Source organism: Nuphar pumila, chromosome 3 (genome assembly GCF_984573655.1).
Source record: "Nuphar pumila chromosome 3, dmNupPumi1.hap1.1, whole genome shotgun sequence".
Taxonomy (NCBI): Eukaryota; Viridiplantae; Streptophyta; class Magnoliopsida; order Nymphaeales; family Nymphaeaceae; genus Nuphar; species Nuphar pumila.
The window spans coordinates 50,134,523-50,154,759 of record NC_143251.1 but is presented as its reverse complement, the minus strand read 5'-3'; the positions used below and the strand labels follow the sequence as shown (position 1 = coordinate 50,154,759).

General features: G+C 38.9%; 1 protein-coding gene across 1 annotated transcript; it reads right to left on the bottom strand.

Moving 5' to 3' along the window:
• Positions 1 to 13,598: 13,598 nt before the first annotated feature.
• LOC149842859 (rhamnogalacturonan I rhamnosyltransferase 1-like) lies at positions 13,599 to 17,615 on the bottom strand. Its single transcript, XM_089999489.1, has 8 exons — positions 16,573 to 17,615; positions 16,121 to 16,188; positions 15,920 to 16,008; positions 15,609 to 15,774; positions 15,213 to 15,502; positions 14,925 to 15,129; positions 14,549 to 14,706; positions 13,599 to 14,451 (listed from the first exon to the last, which is right to left on the bottom strand). The coding sequence occupies exons 1-8, from the start codon at positions 16,823 to 16,825 to the stop codon at positions 14,187 to 14,189; spliced, it is 1,494 nt and encodes a 497-aa protein (XP_089855615.1). The 5' UTR covers positions 16,826 to 17,615; the 3' UTR covers positions 13,599 to 14,186.
• Between the last annotated feature and the right edge of the window lie 2,622 nt (positions 17,616 to 20,237).

Here is a 20,237-nt window from a genome sequence, read left to right as displayed (position 1 = left end):
ATTTGTCTTATCCGTTTCAACAATCTGTGGTGAGTGAGATGGATAATAAAACCTATATCCTTTTGATCTTTCTGGATAACTAATGAAATATTAATTAGTCGTTCTTGGATCAAAGGCTTTAATGTGGGGGTTATATAACTTAGCCTCTGCAGGACATCCCCATATGTGCATATAAGCTAAAGATGGTTTTCTACCTGTTCATAACTCATAAGAAGTTTTAGGCACAGATTTTGTAGGTACCTTATTCAAAATATACACAGCAGTCCTTTAAGGCTTCACCCCACAACTTCATGAGAAGTGTTGAATAATTCAACATAGCTCTAATCATTTATTTAAGCGTATAATTTTTTCTTTTAGCTACACCATTCTAATAGGCACTACCAGGCATGGTATATTGAGGCACAATGCCTTTCTCTTTGAGAAATTGCGCTAATGGTCCTTCTCTTTGCCTCATCTCAGTAAACCTATCATAATATTCACCACCTCTATCAGACCTAACTATTTTAATAACTTTATCGGTTTGTTTCTTAACTTCTTTCTTAAATTCCTTAAACATCTGAAAAATATCAGATTTTTCAAAAATCAAGTAGAGATACATATATCATGAATAGTCATCAATAAAGGTGACAAAATATTTATCGCCTGTGTAACAGGAGGTAAAAGGTCCACATACATTTGTGTGAACTATCTCTAATATCTCACTACTGCGTTTGATACCCTCTTTATATGTGTTTGTATGCTCAGCCTTTATGCAATCAACACATGGGTCATTGTCGGTAAAATCTAAAGATTTCAAGATCCCTTCATTTATGAGTCTCTTTATTCTCTTTTCAGAGATATGACCCAACCTTCCATTCCAAAGCATGTAAGATTTATCATTTATCAAGCTACGTTTATTTCCAACCAATGCGTATTCAGAAGTTAGGGACTCATGAGTTTGGATCTTCACGTTCAATCTATACAAACCATCATAAACTGATACAAAACCAATTTCAATTTAATTTCTATAAATGAACAATTTAGAATTTTTAAACTTAAAACAATATCCTAATTTATCCAATTTTGAAATTGAAATTAAGTTTCTACTATATGATAGAATATAAAAGACATCATGAAGATCTAAAACTACGCTTGTATCTAGAGTAATCTTGCAGATTCCAACACCCTTCACATGTGAACGCATCATGTTTCCCGAATAGATGCTCTTCTCATGCATTGTTGGTTCTCTTCTGCTCAGGAACAACTGTAGACAGTTGAAAATATGAACAGTAGCACCAGAATCAATCCACCAGCTATTTTCAGGAATTTGTAATAAATTACATTCATGAGAAACAAATGACAAATTACTTCTATTTTCCTACCACTTCTTGTACTTTATGCAATCTACCTTCTTGTGTCCCTTCTTCTTGCAAAAGAAACACTTTATGTGAGCAGAGTCAGATTGCTTGTCTTGGGATTACTTATCCTCAGTTGGCTTCTTCCTAGCATTTCTTTTAAATGCATTCTTCCTTGGTCCTACCTTGGATGCATGAGAAGTCATATGTGCACTATGCACCTTCTGCCCTTTCAACATCTCTTCTTCTTCAACACACTTGGACATAAGTTCATTGAACGTTCATTCATCATTATATGTATTGTAAGAGATTTTGAAAGGTCTGTATTCTAAAGGTAAGGATGATAGAACTAAATGCACTAGGAAAAAAATAGAGATGGTGAGCTTCATGTCATTTAGCTGAGACGCTATGTTCCTTATCTCCAAAATGTGCTGGCGAATGTTTTTCCCTCCAGTATATTTCATAGATATGAGTTTAGACATCAGGGTACTGACTCTGGACCTGTTTGAACTCACAAATTGTGCTTCAATAGCACTTAAAAACTCTCTAACTGTCCTGCATTGTGGTATGACACTACGAATATTCTTATCCACCTTAGATTGCAAAAGCAACAGGTTAAGTCTATTCGAGCGCTCTCACTTCTCAAAAGCACTCTTTTGTTTAGCAGTGTTTTGATCAGTTAGAGCAGCGGATTCATCTATCCTTAGGGTCAGATACAGATCCATATACCCTAATGTAAAAAGTACAGTCTCTTTCCAGTAACTAAAATTTGATCTATCTAGAAAAGGTATACGGCTAGAGCCATCTAAAATCACAGAAGTAGAAACTGCATGACAAAAGACATGTATCAAGAAGCATTCATACAAAACTAAAACTTTAATAGAAAAAGCAAAAGAATAAAGTCTCTTAATATGCTTATTTTCAGGCAAGTGAAGGGGGTCATTGGAGTCCTACTTTGGTAAGAGCTTCGACACGCGAAACAACTTCGTCTACTGACCATATTCGATAAAACTAAGGTTCTTGTGAAGTTAGACCATCGACACAAGGTACCTTTGGATACACATGTGTGATGTATCTCGACATATTTACCTTATTCTACCCTACCTAAATTTAAAACACGATAAAACTACCTTTGGGTCATTTATCGTTTCGCGAATTTAAGTATAATGTTAATATTGGCTTAAACTGTATGATAGTACTGAAATTATTTGACGATATACGTGTATTCAGCAACTTTGGTGACGTGAATACACTAAGTCATCTAACTATCCTTGATGTCAATATGAAATAACGCCTTGAACCGGTCTTAAAATGCAAATAATCGGTCAAATAACCCCCGAAATGGTTCAAAATTGAATGAACCGGTCTGAAAACTGGACAAACCGGCCATATGACCCATAAACCGGTCCAAAAACTGGATAAATCGGTCATATGACCCACTAACTGGTCTGAAAACTTGATGAACCGGTCATATGATCCACGAACCGGTCTTAAAACGCAAAGAACCCGTCATATGACCCACGAACCGGTCTGAAAACTAGATGAACTGGTCATATAAAGCTCTGAATTGGTTCAAAAAGTACCGAACCGAGTTTGTAACAATCTGAACTAGTCTCTGCAACAGTGAACCAGTCTCAGTTGTCTGAGAACCGGTTCCAAAGAGATCCGGATCGGTTCAGAAATACCGGTTCAGTCTTTGTTACAGGCTGATTGGATCGATTATGTCAAGCTGGTCGAGAACCGTATAATCCGGTTTAAACTAGATTCTGGATCTACTACTGAAAAAACCAGATCCGGCTTACCCGGATCCGATCCAGAGAATGACATTCGGATTCGAGATTTGAGACCCGACGACCTGTAATTGAATTTGATCTGAATCAATTTCATGGATCTGTACGAGTCATGAGATCCAAGTCTAAACCGCAACCCGATCCAAAGGATCTTGATGGATCAGGTGTGGTTTCAGAGATCCAAAATGAATCTCTCAGACCTGATCTGAATCCTAAATCATAACGGGTCAAGGTCAAAAGGATTTTGGATCCATTACCCGAGAACCGGATCCGATCTGAAGAAGCTTTTATGGATCGGGTCCAGTTATGGATCCGATACGGATCCAAAAATATGTGGGTCATGGATCGAATCAGAATGGGTCCCCCACTCGAATCTCGGATCCGATCCAAATAACCATATAGATCGGATTCGAGTGGGGCGGGTCCGGACCCAAACCGGGACCCGGGAACCGAAACGGGTTTTAAAAGAACCTGAAACATGAAATAGGGTTTTAGAAAACCCTATTTCGCTCTTTCTCCTCCGGATGCAGATGAAGATTTCCATCATCGGCCGCGGCGATCCGGCAATCCGACGATTGCCGGCGATTTGACGACAAAGGCAGGCTGCTGCCACCGTCAGTGACCCAATGATCACTTGCTTTCGCTGGTGGGGCGAAACCAGTCATGACAAGCCTCACTGTCGTGCTCCAGCGACTCGACAATAGCCGATGACAACTTCATCGACTCTGTAGAACCCTAATGGAGGAGAAAAGGCAACAGGAGAAGCTGGTGCGCCCTTCTCGACTAAAACCCCCAAATCTGGAGGTAAGTCGGTCTAAATTGATTTTTTTTTACTCTGTCGTCCTATGACGACAGTTGTCGGTTGTTGGCATCACCATGTCTCCCCACGATGACCTGCTGTCGACAGCTTGCAACATCGCCCCACAGCGACTCCACTTTGTCGAAAAACACTGTCGCCCAATGGCAACAGTTGCCGGAAAAACACCATCGAGCCCTCTCAACGGAAGCATGGCGTAGGCCCATAACCCAACAAGGAAAACACTGTGTTAAAACATAGAGAACTGCGTACCTGAGGCAGCCATAAGATTACTTCTACCGGTGGTGGAGGTCGACTGGAGGATGGAGTATAGGTTGATCTAAGCATGGAGTGGTTTCTCCTCACCCGGACTGCGGCCCTCCACAATCGCAGCGCGGTCGGATGGAAATACTTTGAATGAAGAGGTAAAGCTCTAAACCCTCTCTCGTATTTTCAGGGGGTCGCTCATGATACCCTTTTATAGGGACAGAGTGGGAACGGTTTGTGCAACCGTTCCCCCCTATTCTGTGCCGGTTTAATGGAAGGAACACCTTCCATGGGAGAGCTTTATCTAGGGTAACCACCACCAACGTAGTGGTTTATCACACCATTTTTGCCTACTGATGGTTTTTCCTCCCTCTGATTTTCCCCTGTTCACACTGCCGCCACCTCTCACTGGCAGTCTCTCTCTGGCAGCCTCCCAACGAATGGTTCTTCTCGGTGGCAGCCTTTCTCCGGCAGCGGCATCCCCAGCCGCTACACACAGGCAGCACCGCAGGACACAGCCGGTGGTTCTTAGTTTTTCCAGCGTGTGAAACTCCATCGGGGACGGTTGTCCGACGGAGGCCCTCCCTCCTCTGCAGCCGCTTCCCTCAGGCAACACCGCCGGATACAATCGGCGGTTCCTGGTTTTCTGGCGGGGGTTTCCTGAGTTTTGTTTTGTTTTGTTTTCTTTTTCTTTTTCTTTTTCTTTTTCTTTTTCTTTTTCTTTTTATTTCTGAGGGAAGTTAGGTAGAGATGGCCTCCTCCTTCCGACCCACTCTAACGGCAATCCTGGTTTCGCCGGCCCATTCGAACAACGGCCAAAAATACGGTACGAAACGTACCTTGGAAAGGCATGTGTTTTTCGGCGACCCGGATTTCCAGCGGGAAAAGGAAAAACACTAACCTGTTTTGCGTTTTTCTGAGGGTGATCATGTTTGGCGGCAGTTAGGCCAAGTCCTCGCGCGCATATGTAATAATGCTCTAATATTACTGTAGGAATTTTAGGATCGAGGATGTGGACAGTGAAAAAAGAGAAATTTTCTATCTCATATTCAATATATTTATTTCTCACATTTAAGCTTTATTTTTAATGCATGGGCTGAGTTTCCTGTGAGTTATGCGCCCACCGTTTGTGTGGCTTTCTAATTTTCATTTATGGCTACATTAGATCCCATACTCAGATCCAACACTGATAGCCTGCATGGAAATCTCAGGTGGTTGTGAATTGATGAACTCAAAAGTTTCATCATCAATTTCTGATTAACCTCATCTGGCACAATTTGAATGATGCATAAAGATTTGCACTAATGAGATCTATTCCATTTCTCTCCATATTTAATTAAAATAGACTCCATTCTTAAGCATGTCATCATGTTCTTGCTGAGTTAATTGCTTGATAGGAAGAGAGGGGTTCCTGTGATCTTGCTATTGCCTGGCTTAAGGTGGCTACCCTAAATGACCTAACCTCAATTTCAAGATCATCTCTCAAGCCGCTGAAGGACATGCCAAGCAAATGATCTTGAAAGACACCTTGGATCTTGTTGAATAGTCTTTCAAACTCAAAGGTGGCTCAGACAACAATTTGTTAGGAGCATGGCATGGTTCACGCTCAATTCCAGCCAAGAGAGGCATGAAAGAATGGGAAAGAGATTAAATCAGCAACAACCAAGACACTTTATTTCTCTCCTTAGGTTCTATTTTTATGCATTTACATCAAAGGTGTCCTCTCACAATACATGAGAAATCAGTCTCATTAACAGAATTCAAGAAAGAGGACACTTACTAACTACCAACCTCCTAATCCAATTTTAACTACCAATGGATGTCTGAGTCAAGTGCATCTGCTAGCATTATATCTGTAATAGTTAGTTTCATGAAAAAAAAATTAACAAAATGGAAAAATAAATGTTTGTACTTCATGGTGTCGTGACAAAATATAATCCGTATTCTTCAATGCTAACATGCAACTAACTCATGACGATTGAATACAAGCTAAATATAAAAGAATATGTAGCTTGTTTTATAGCAATGGTAATTGATTGTTGCATTCTTTGGCAAACGAGCCACAAATTTCTTGTAACTTTTGGTTTAGTTCTATCAAGTTCACCTGAACTCATCAATAAGCAGTTATCTTCTACATTCCATAAATTTACTTCAGCTTCGAAACTAATAGTAAGAGTATTTTTTAGTGCGCTAAGATATTTTATGAGATTTTGTCATACCATGAAACAGAGCCGTACCTGTGTTTTATGGGGCCTGAGGCGGAAGGAAAAAATGGGCCCCCTATTAATAGTAGGAGTTCGGGGGCAGCGCCTTTAATTTTTTTTAAAGAATCAAAATAACAATAAAATTTGCATTCACATTAAACAAATATAATATTCCAAATATTTATATTATATTAAATAAAAATATATAAAATATTTATATAAACTACCTAAACAATACTCACTGGCCTTAAAAATGGGCCCCTAAAATTTTTTTGGGCCTAGGGGCCCTGAGGCCCAAGCCTCATTGGCCTCTTTACAGGTCTGGCTCTGCCATGAAATTCTCAATGTCACTACAAGACTTTTCAAAATCTTGCATATTTTCAACATATGGAAACATTATCACATTTTTTGAATTTATAACCCGAAGAAACCGCACCCAGCACGAAGACCTGGTCGCACTGGCTCAGCTGCCATACCTATGGTCGTTGTGCCGGCAGTGTAAAACTCCTAGGCTAGGACCCCTGCCCCCGGGGCCTATGCTACTTATTAGCTTGCGCAGAGCGGCGGTGCCCTTGAGAATCAAATCTTGACTGTCCATCTAACAGCCAAGGCCCCACCCCACTACGCCAACTTCCCTTGGGGCAACATTATCACATTTATTTTGATATTATCATGATCTTATAATCTAATTATTAAAACTAGGGATGTAAATTGTTCATATTTGGATTAGATATGGCTAATACCATATCTGAGTAATCAAATGTTGCTTAAATTAAATGGATTTGAATTTGAATTTGAATTCAAAGTCATATGATGAAAAGCTCACTCATACCAAGTCTGCTTTTTTTTACATGTAATCGGATTTGAATATCCATTAAATCCAGATATCCCTTGGATTAGGCAGCAAAAAATCTTGCCCATATCCGCATCCAATTTTATTGTATATGGTTTTGGCTTACCAAATCTGAGTAAAGGAAGTCAGATTCAGTCGGGTATCAGATGAAATCCGATTCATCAACATACCTCATTGAAACATTTTAGAAATTTTACTATTTATTATGTTTTTCATTATAGACTTGCTAAGATTTTCTATATATTTTCTTGAAAAATAAGAAACGTCAATTTGTTATAAAATTTCCAATGCCAAAAATCTTGAGAATGAGATGTGTTAAGAAATTAAATTAAGAGCATTTTTAGTCATTTTATTTTAAAAATTCAAACAAAGATAAGCTGAACAATCAGGGCTAAGCGTGTTAAATGTAATAGCCCAAAAGCTGAGTTACTCTTTGCTCACTTTTTCTCATTTACCCATCAAAGTACAGGTAGAAACAGCTTATACGCAGGGTGTCAACAGGTCAGGTTTGGGTTTGGTTCGGACCAAGGTGAAACCAAACGAACCAGACCTGAATTATACTCTATAAAATAATAAAAAAAATTATCATTTTTACATTAAAAAATTATATATGGATCTTAGTCGAAACTCGGGTCTGGTATGAAATTTTACAAATCATACCTGGATCCATATATTAATCGCACCCTTCGAGTTCGACCCAGATTCTAATCGGACCTTCTTGTTTATCACCAAACCCTAACCCTACAGGGTATGGTAGGGGTCAGGTTCAGGTTAAACCCAACCCATTGGCACCCCTACCTACCAGAGCTGCCCTAATATGTTAGGGGCGACTCATGAACATCACCAAGTTGACTAAGACGCTGAGAGTTCGGAACACATGGGTTTACATTCTTTACCATGAAGCTAAAAACTGAATATACTCCCTGATGGTCAAGAAGGACCTAAAGGTTTTAGGCTAATGAACTCGATCAGCATTTTTCTCTCTTTATCAAAAAAAAAAAAAGAGAAAAGAGAAACAGAAATAGGTTAGATGGGGTTTCGTGAACACTAGCCAAACCGCCCTCCTAAAGGAGAGCATGAACAAAGGTTGAAAAATGGAGATTGATGGGTTTTCCAAAATTTAGAAATTATGAATCTTATTATATATGTTGCCTTAGACATAGATATTATAATATAATTAAATAATTGGTATCTTTTAACAGTTTTATAATTGGTTTAGTTACCTATAAATTAAGCATAATTTGGCTATTTTTATTAATTATTAAAACAATTTTACCAAAATTTAAATGTAACAATTTCACCAAAATTCAATACGACTATAATTTGGCAACTCAGAAAATTTTATCCATAATTTAACATCTTTATCGGATGCTAATCTCACGTTCTCAAGTGCATCCCAACGTGGTAAATGAATTTAACATTAGGTAACGTTATTTGATTAATTTCTCTCTTATGCTTAAATTTAGAATTTCGGTGCTTTAGATATCTTTGAATATGGTAGGTTTACTATCTAGTTGGGGGGATGGTAGTCTCTCTCTCTCTCTCTCTCTCTCTCTCTCTCTTGTGTGATGGGGCACTATGACAAAATATGCTAACAATTTTGAAAAAGACATCTGAACTCAACATAATTTTCATGTCATTTTAAAAAGCTTCTAAAGCAAAATATTTTTGCACACAAATACCCCTCTTTCAACTTTAAGTATAGAATATATATATAGAGAGAGATATAGATAAATGTGGAGAGATGTTTTCAATGGACCGGATCAATCTTGGAACTTGGCCACGCCTGCCTGTCTTTCGGCTTCCTAATGATGAGACAGGCCGAACAAAAGCTTATATGTGACCGGTCTAGGTCCAAAAATTCATATCCAGATGCACTTGCAGTTTGGACCTGATGCAGCTTGAACTTTGTGCGAGGAATCAAGAGAATTTCAAGCAGGGATGCAAATGGGTCGGATCTGGTCCGATCCGGAACAGCTAAAAAATTCCAAATTTTCATCCTGGATCTGACCCATTTGCATCCCTAGTTTCAAGCATTAGTCGTGGAGAACCTCATAGCAGTTTCTTTTCTCTTTATTTTTTCTCCCTTGGATTTCATGGAGGATAATGAGCTGGATCAGGTTCTGGTTGGATCAAGCTATCCCTGGCTGTATGAGGCTCAATAAACTTGACTTAGATCTGGGTCATGCTGCATCTGAAGGGTCTAAATCCAAGATTGTCCCAAACCCGGTCTGAATCTCTGGCCCTGTTGGCAGCTTCAATACCTGATCCCATTGACAACCTTGCTGACATGACACGGATAGCAGGTACAGAACAAGAAGGTGGCTCACGGCAACCTTGAATTTTTTTGACATTTCATGACATATCACACCCACATGGACAGAGACAGTAAGTAGGGCAGGCTGAGCCAGCGCGGCTAGGCTAGGTATTTGAAACTGGGGGCGGTTTCTCCCAATAAAAATAAAAAAATAAAATAAAATATTGTTGAACCCTTTTCAAGGGTTACTAAATGTGGATCTCATTGGACACTGTGTTAAAACTCTTCAGGTGAAATCATTATTGTAGTTAAGCATATCCAAAGCATAAATGTTTTAACATAAGGAAGTACACCCACCAATAACAAGGGATGGTATTTTCTTGATCATTGTGCTCATCGCATTGAAAATATAGAAACAACACACCTGTAGATCTTATATGCCAAGTGTTGAAACTTGAAAGTGTCAGATATGCGTCAACTTGGGTTTGATCAAAAAATCAGACCCATTAAAAAATTATATGGATATGGCTTTCATATAGATTGGATATTTGGGTATATCTGCCGACAAGGGCTCTGTTCATCTGATAGAGGCAACTTGTGAATGTTACCACGTCACAAGTTCAAAACTCACGGGTGGGTCCCTTGCTGCAGGTCGAAACTAGGTGTACTCTATGGTGTGGGCAAGGGAAACCTCAAGGGTTCTACCAACCAGAGGCCACTAGCTTCTCACTTAGAGCATGTCTAGTAGGACAATCAATGGATTGGATAATTAGAGAAAGGGTCGATTCAGACAGATTCAACTGATGTTTAGCTCACAGTTTTCTATTGTAACAAGATCCAGACTTCAAGGATCCACTGTTATTCATTGGGTATCAAGATCATCTCTTTTGGATCTGGGCACAATCCAATTAAGGCACATGAACATGAATTTGGTTTTGTAGCCCCAGAGATTACACTGTAGTAGCTTAATGAGCAAGGACAGCATATCAATGAATGAAAGGTGCATTTGATAAATGACCTTCAATAAAAAAATTTAATGTGAAAAATCCCATGTTCTATTAAAAGAATGCCAAGATGCTCCTCTCCTCATGTTAAGACAAGTTCTTCAATTTACATTCTCAAAAAAGGTTGGTTATAATAAATTCTGCCAACCTAACATATTAATCCAATACCAATATCTTAGTACTCCAAAAGGGGCCATGTGGACGTCATACCCCTGGTTACCAAAACCTTGTAGGAACCTTCTTGAATAAGGGAAAAAGTTTCAATACTTTCGGTCAATGTTGTCACTATCGGTGCGTATCAGCCTGTATTGGCAGAAGATCGATACGCTTCACCCTTCAATCAGTTATTTTTTAATAAATGTAAAAAATACTTAAATTACTTTTTTAATATTATTTTAACAACTTTAGCTTTAACACGCAAGTAATATTTTTTTAATTATTTTTAGCCGATTTAGAACGATTCACTTGACTATCGGTATTTCACCTGAATCATTGGTCAAACGATACAGGGCCCGATACCGATACTGACAACATTGCTTTTGGTCCATACCCATGAAAGAAATGAAGACATTTTTTCACTTTTTACCTTCTCGGCAAATCAGAGGGGGAGGGACCAATAGTCTTTTGCGCACCAACCGCACATTCATTCAATGGTATGAAAACCCCCAAACTGAAAGTTGATGCTAGGTGGCGATTCTCTGGTGGGACCCACTACGATTGAATGGCTGGTGGCACTCAAAGTTACATGCAGCTCATTATAATACTCTTTGATATTGTCGTCGAATGGAACACGCCAGTTAGAGTCCTGCATTTAGGGGGGACACGGTGCGACACGACCGGACACATGCGAACACTATTTTATTATTTTTACTGCACTGCACTGAAACCATTAGATAATGCAGCGCTATGCATGACGCTACTAAGTTACCGTTAGGGGCGTCAGAGGAGTTTTCCATGACCAACAGCTTGCCCTACCAATTTTGTTTTAAGTGGGACCCACAGAAACATTCAGTACTTAAGCCCATTCGAGGGCTGAGGCTTGTGTTTCAAATGCATATACTGATTTTTTAAGTACTAAAATGTGGGACCCATCTGAGTTACATACTGCTTGTTCAGACATTGATCTCCTAGATGAAGGGTAGGGTGCAATCCGTACCACTAAAAGAATGCAAGGTTACGCATGTCCCTACAAATTACCATGGCTGTCAAAAAGTATTTTTTTTAGCCAGTTGTCCTCAGCTAATGTGACTAGAATCATGCTGTTTTGTCTTTGAGGAGAAAATCAAGTTATTTATCAGAATTTTGTATTTCAGTGTTGCATATTCTTTGGTCACAACTCACAAGACAACGCTTTACATGACGTAATTCATATTCAAAATTTGCTGGATTCTTGCTATAATTGACAGGACACGGGTAAGGGAAAGCTCAGAGGCAAAACCAAGATTTTACAGTGCCGGAAAATGTTTGCATTTAAAATAAAAAGGATATAACAAAAGGGAAAAGAAAACTATAAATTTTACTCCAAAAAAATATATTTTTTCAAGTCTTAAAGAGTGAAACAACTAGCTGATTCATTTTAACCAACTAAAAATGCTCTCTCTCTCTCTAAACACCGAGGTGGTATGCGGGGTCCTGTGCCCAAGCTGAAGGCCCAGGTTCGAATCCCTCTGTCACATGGGGGGGCTTAAGAGATATCTGGCAGGGATCAGACTAACCCCATAGCCTTTCAAAAAAAAAATGCTCTCTCTCTGTTCGAAGCTATTGAGTAAAAATACTCTTTAATTTTTTGTAAATCAAACGCTATAGATGCCATTTACATGGTTTTTTAGTAGGATATGAATTTTGAATCTATAACACGTAATCACATTTTCCAAGAACTTAAAAAATCAAAAACCTATAATGTACGAACACTTCATAGCTCAAAAAATGGTGTTTTTATGTTGGAAACACACAATCGACCTTGGCTGAAAATCATGACAAATGCATCTATGCCGTCAGATTGAGTTGGTTTTATACCAACGGGGGCTCCACTTGTTTGGAAGCAGTAAGTGCTCAACACCTTGTGTTGGGACTTTGCAAGTTGAAACCTCAATGGTGGGGGGTCTGCCTAACCCCAGCTTGGCTATCAATAAAAAAGGTTTTGGACAATTGGTTATTAGCCATCTTGAACTGGATCCTGCAAAACATTTGCTCTTTGTCAAATCTAAGCAGTCCATCAATTTTTTCGGCTGCCCGTTCCATTCGATAGAAATTAGTGTTCTCATTAATAACTTGTCTTGCAAGACCCTATCAAATAGATCTATATTCAACTCATTTTTATTTTGGAGGTTGTTTCAGTTGCGCATATGCAGCTCCAAAGGCAACTCTAATTAGAACAATACAAATGAAAACCAGAAAAACCATAAGAGATTATCCCAGCAGTTGGAATGCTACTGACCATTTTCTGGGGTTGTTGAGGCCTGTGATTCCAGCAGCAGCATGATTTGTGGGACCCAAATAAGTCATGTTATGTTAGAGGTTTTGCTTGGATCTGCAACACATGTTTTTGGGATCATGGATCACCATTTTCATGTGGGACCCACTACGCAAATGCCATGAGTTGCAGATCCAAGTAAAACCTCTAATTCACCCTCCCTTCTCAGTGAAATAGTGCACAAAACATAGCACTGGCATATATGGGAATGCAATTGGAAATATTGGTGATGAAAATTCTTGAGATTCACAGGCATAGTCCTTACACGGGTAGCTTTTGAAGCCTAAAAGCAGAGAATCGCATCAAAACACAACAGCAACTGATGAAAGTAACTGCTTATCTAAAGTAATCAGCCCTGAAGCCAGCAATAGAGTCGTATTAGCCAAGTGACAGAGGCTCACCCTTGGACTCACCTGTCAGAGAAAAAAAAAAGGAAGGCAGCTGATATGATGATTTGTCAATGATAAGAAGCTGTTATCTTTGGCTGCAGAATTATCTGTGTTGGCTCACATACCAACAAATATTCCAAAAGCTAACAGGTAGTCAAAGCAATTCAGCAATATGAAGCATCAGACCAAACAAGAAACAAAAAGAATGACGATGCTACCTTTGCACAAATGGTAGAATAATCAATGAATAATCTTCATTAAGAATGTGCACTTCAAATGGTGATTCTTTCTCTGGGGGCCTACAAGGCTTGGAAAGGCACGTAGCAGTTGAGCTAGAAACATGTAATATATATGAGAGATGGTAGGTGAAAGGGTAGAAAAGGAAAAGAAGCGTGAAATGAGTATACTACAAAATATAGTAATGGAAGAAGCAACAAGTGTTTTCCAGCCTCCCTTTTGAAATCCTTTAGATTCAGCCCAAGAACATCTCATACATTGGTAAGGATGCAGATAGCCTCAAAACTGCACGTCCATTCCACAGCTTTGAGTTGGTGCTGTTGAGATGAGAGCCAATAACATACAATGAACAGGATGTAACTAACTGCAAAAAACATTCTTCGATCTCAGGTGGCACCTTCAGCAACTATCCCTCCAATCAATACACGGACTTGATTTTTCAACCAGCAGTCTGTTCAATCTGTTCAACTCCAACTTATTAACCTCTCCTGAACGTCGCACATCCTCTCCTGGTGCTCAACGAAGCATCCAAAAAATTGTCCCTGTATTATTTGAGAAACGCCCAAAAATGAATTCAATCAATTACATGTCGATCTTTAGCATGTCATCTTCATCATCATCATCCAAAGGAGGCAAACATTCTTGTGGGTTGGTGTAAAAATAATCCTCTTCTTTGGGTCTATCTGGAACAACTAGCCTACTCCGGGGCATTCCCTTCAGATTTTCATGAGCATGTTTGACGGCCAATGAGAAATCATCCCATGACAAGGATCCACTTGTGTACTGATCAATAAGATCAACCAAGAGCTTTCTATCCAGTAAGATTGTTCTCTTAAATCCCAAGAACCTTCCAATTTAACAATGGAGGCAGTAACAAGTTAGAAGAGCATACAGGAGTAATGAGAATGCAGAATGAGTTCAAGCTAAAACAAAACAGCAAGTACCTTCGGTGGCCTTCAACGACTTTTGCCATATTACCATCATAAGTGGGGATGAAAACATCGCTTTCTAATGAAACCATATAATCCAACGCAGCCATTTGTGAAGAATGATTTCGGAAAGGTTTAAGATCTGAAGATCCTAATAACATTTCCTTTCTGACCTGCTCAATGGTCACAAGATAATTGTCAGCTGATGTGGAAACGTGTTGCCAATACAATCTCAGAAAACCAACAAATGACAAGAATATGAAAATGGAATCCACCTATGAGGCTTACTGTCTTAAAGCATTAAAACAATCCATCTTGTGTACTAATTTACAGATGATTGCCAGCAATCAATATCAACCATAACAGATATTGATGCTTTTCTACTACTTACAATATTAGGAAACGCAAATGAAAGGCTAGCCATTCTGCGTTCACCACCATATATTGCTCCAGCAGCTATAAAAATTTGAATATTTTTATCAAAATCAAGAGCCCTTAGTATAAGAGCAGTTTCTTCTGGAGTCAACGGGCAGAGACCATCTTTTCTCTTCTGTTGAGAATCAATAACTTTCTCTTTCCACCATGGATATGCATACCTACAAGCATGTGATTAATTTTGTAAATGAGCAATATCCAAATCTGAGAACTAAATCATAAGCAATAGAGTCATAGAGCTTACCGCATTCGCGTCAATTCATCCACTTCTTCATTTGTGCAACCATGAGTGCAACCAGAAAAAGCTAACATGTCCATTTCATAACGAAGATGGAGGACCACAAATGGGCCATTTCGACGTAATTGGTTGATCACTCTTCTACCCAACTCTTCAATTTGAGAAGTGAACCGCAGTGCATGGTAGTTTACTCGACATCTCAGCTTTTGAATATCCAGAGGTAGACCGTTGTTAGCTAATCGAGCATCTGTTCTATTCAAATGCACAACTTTGTGCTTCTTTACCAAGGGCAAGATCTATTTCGCAGAAGACAAAAAATGTGCTCAAAGATTAGCCTACAAACCAAAAGGCTGGATGTTTAATTCAGAATACTTGAACAGGTTGGACCTCTAAAGAACCCACCTGATTAAGATAGTACGAGATGTCGGACCAACTAACAGGAGGCATCGAGAAAACTGTTCCTTGCTCAGAAATTCTCTTTAATCTTGGAGGCAGCTCTTTCAGAATTCGAACTTCATCCCGTAAGGATGTTATAAAATGATCTACATCAAATATGTCTTCAAATTCACTGCAATGTATCCATGGCAATAGTTGTAAGTGAGAGAAATGCTTCTACCAAGCACGATTAAAGAGACCATTGTAATGAAAAGTGAAATTCCAATAACTGGAAACTATATTTTCCAAGTAATATAGAAAAGGCACAATCCTTTAACCTTGGGTCTGCCCAAAATGAGGTTTTGTCGAGCTCTGGTACGATTAGTGTTACATTCATGTATCTTGCAACAGCAACCATGTCACATATCTGCAGTTTTCATCACAAGAGGAAATCTTCAATTTGAATCACAGAAGTGAAAGTTTGTAATAACAAGAAAAAAAATATCCAATTGAACAAACCAAACATCCAGAAGACTAACCGCAGCTCGCATCTGATTAAGACCACCATTGCACGAAACCATCAAATAACCGTTGTTCTTGTAATATCCTACAGTGTCGCGAAAGACCATTCGGATTGTCACAATTTTTGCACAAAATATAATGAATAAAACCTCCAATATATTACGTCAAACAATGATGTTCGATATTGATGAGAAAAATCCAGCAAATGAATAAGCAGTGGTTCCACACCAATCCCAATCTTCACGTTACAGATTAAAACAAAAAACAGAAAATGGGAAAATGAAAAACTCTTCCCAAAGCAATATGAAATCAAAACATCCAAAGAAGCGACAAACCAATGAAACTATAACACGTAATTTTAGGAAGAAGAACACTACGATTGCCTGGAGAATTCCAATCATCAGCAAGACAAAACGCACAATGGAAAAGAAAAAACAGAGAATTGGGGGACTGTGAAAAAAAAACTTACTTTTAGGAGGAAGAACGATTTTCCGACTTCCGATCGGCGAAGAATGGTCCACCTGTGACTGAGTGAAGCAAGAAGGCCATCCCTTAAGCAATCTTGGCCCCCAAATGTCGCCCAATGCCGTGAGCTGAACCACACAAGTCCACAGGAGGACAGTGGTTGTTGCCCTAATCATCCAAATCTGAAACCTTGAACGAGATAGCATTGCATTCTTCAGTTTCTCAGCCTTCATCTCACCACCTTTGAGAAACACCATTTATCACCATTCCAAAACCATCTGAAATCTCATCAGAATCCAACATGCCATAATCCCCAACGTCAACCAGATCCCTAAATTCCCTCAGAAAGAAATAATAAATAAGAACTCCAATTTGTGCTTATGCCCTCCCCACCTCAACAAAGCCCAATTATTACAAACCCCCAAATTAAGGAAAGAAATAAAAAATCCAATGAAGAATAAAATCCCCAAATAAAAAAAATCATAAATTTCAAAAAAGAAATTTCCAAACCATCCCCATTTCCCCTAATCAACCTTATTTGCCGCAAAAGAGAACCAAAGAAAAGAGCGAGATCAGAATGACTGCAAATTCCTCAAACGCCAAATCTAATCACCCAAAATCCAAAACAATGCCACAAATCAAACCATCAAAATGGAAAGAAACCTCACAACCACCCACAGATATGAAAATAACCAAAAATGAATGGAAAAAAATCACCACATAAAAATGGAAACACCCAAATTACCAAAAACCATCCATAGCCCAAACCTCAAAACCCCCAAAAAATCAATGTCCCAACTACCAAATCACCAACAATCCCAATCACCAAACACCCCACTCTCAGAAGAAGCACTCAAAACCAAAGAAAAGAGGAAGAAAAACTCAATCCACCAAAAGATATCCAAGGAAAAAGAGACAAATCCACACTGTAACAATCAACAAAAGGCAAAACCCATCAATCTGAAGACACCCATCTCCCCAAAAAACATTCACTCTGTTTGCCCAAACACCGAATCTAGATCTCCCCTTCATCACTCATATGTATATGGTGTGTGTGTGTGTGTGTGTCTGTGTGTCTGTGTGTGATTGGCTTTTTAGTACATGTCTGTGTGAGGCCGACGGTGGGAAAAGGAAGGGCTCAAAGGACAATACGGAAAGACGACTAGGGCGTTTCTGTCAGTCAACTTTTTCCACCATGGGAGACAAAATCTGGACATTGGGTTCTTTCTTACCCCTTTGGGGAGTAACTCCCTCTCTCTAATTTTGGAAATTACCTTAATCACTCGCCATTAGCCACGCTAATCGCTCCTCCTTCCCTTTGTTATTTCCGGAATTACCCTTTGGGTCCACCGGTGGGTCCGAAATAGACCAATCCGGACTCGTGAAAACACGGGTCGTGAACCCTAGCACGTGTGGGAGGAAGGGGTTCGGTGAGCACATTCATGGCTCGGTGGATACGTGCCGACCACCAGATGAGAGAAACGGTGCGAGGGTGCGGATATTGGCCGTTGGATCCTGGCGGTGCAGGTCGGGTCCGGGTCGGTGCTTGAGTTAATGGGACCTCTCTCTAGGGGTGTAAACTGCGAATGGGTTGGAGTCGGTTGGGATGGTGAAAACTGAATCCGACCTTTTTTTTTATGACAAAGTTTTCAGCCCAAGCCGGTAATCTCCAGGTGCGGTCACCGACACCTAAGCGTTTACTAAGCTCACCAGTGAACCTGCATACCGGGTAGAGTCGAACCTGGGACGAAGGGGTCGGCACCTTCTCCCCTCCCCCCAAGCCCGCTAATGGATCCTACCTGGTTGAAAATCACATAATCAGATTTGATTCGAATGTAAAAAACCAATATCCAATAGTCTGGATCTAACTAGCTTAAATGGACAATCATACTTACTTTTTACATGTAAACTGGATTTCAATTTGGTTTGGATTTGGGTATAAAACTCTGTATTGGATAGGAATTCAATTAGTAATCGGATGGTGCTTATGCCCTAGAGGTGCTTGGCGTAGTGGGATGGGGCCTAGGCCGCTAAACATGTGGTCTAGGTTCAAATCCCATGGACGTCACCCCTTGTGCAAGCCCACTCCCTAGGGCCAAAGGGTAAGCCCATGGAATTTTATGTTGCCAAAACAACAACCATAAGTACGGCAGTCATAACCAGTGCAGCTAAGTCTCTTATCCTGTGGGTGGTTTTCCGTGTAAATATAAAAAAAGATGGTGTTTCCTATATGGAATCTAAGTAAAGGGATTTAGATTTGGTACAATAGTTGCCCAAATCCAATATTTCTAGACCTCTTGATTGGTTCAGTGTACTCATCCCAGATAGCAGTTGTATGGGTTGATACGGTGAGGTTTGACTGTAATCATAATTTATCAAAAATCATCAAATATTTTATGAATCTAGCCACAAAATCTACGTTCTTTTTAAATTTTATCGATTTCTTTTCTCAAATACCTGATATTGTCAAAATCGTAATATCTCAAAATTTCAACCATAAAAATTTTACAGAAAGTCTACAATAACATATCCTACCAATACAAATCGATACTTGCAAGAAAATCACAGCATAATTCAAGTATTTACAAATTTTATAGATTTTTTTTTTGAGAAACCAGTTTTTATGAAAAAACCAATTTCAAAGAGGGTTTTCATTTGAGAAAATTATTTTTTTTCATAGATCTTTAGATTTGAGACAATCCCATGGTTAGGAGGATCTAATCATAGTCTAAACTCATAAAAAGTCGTTAAAATCCATGTCAAGAACTTCATTCTTGCATGAAAAACATAAATCACCTACCTTTTATCGTAAAAATATTTTTCATAGGATCTGACGATTCTTTTTGCACGATCTGACCGATCCGCACCTTTTACCAGTTAGGGAAGGGCCTTAGACACCCGCTGAAATCACGTGAAGGCCTTTCTTGAATCCAAGAAAGAGATGGAAAGGCTCTAAGGAGCGTGAGAAAGAAAGAAAGAAAGAAGATAAAACTAACCTTATTAATCCTTCTTACGAGGGTCTTTATTTATAGATGGGCTTAGACAAGAGTCTCATCTCTAATATAAGAAGTTAATATTTATTAATTTATTTTATTAATAAAATAAAAAAATAAATTATAATACCTAATTCAATAAATTTCAAAATTACTTAAGTTATAAAATAAAATAAAGACTTTTTACCATGTCTTGGGCTCTAGTAACAAGGTAACCTTCTGAGGGACCTACAAACCCAAAGATTCATCAGAATTGGATGTTTACATAGTCAATTTGATAGCCCTCAAAACATAGATCATCGTGGTGGTATTAGATTTAAACATACGCATACGGATTGACAAACAAATTTAGTTGATGTCAAAAAATGTTAATTTTCGACTTATAATTAGGCATAAACTTCGGTCGATAATAAAATGCTCAAATCAACACCAATTTGGGCATGTAGATAGTCGATTTTGATGCCCTCAAAATGAAAAACGTTAAGGTCAACTCTAATTTAATATATGAGCCACTGATTGGCCAAAATTCTGTAAAAACAATAATGGCATTGTTTGGATCGTCTCACTCTATGGGTTCAATCCAATGATATTAGATAGAAATCCAAAATTCATAATCTAAAAATATAAAAATAATTTACTTTCTTGCTTAGTACACATATTTTAGCTTTTTTTCAAT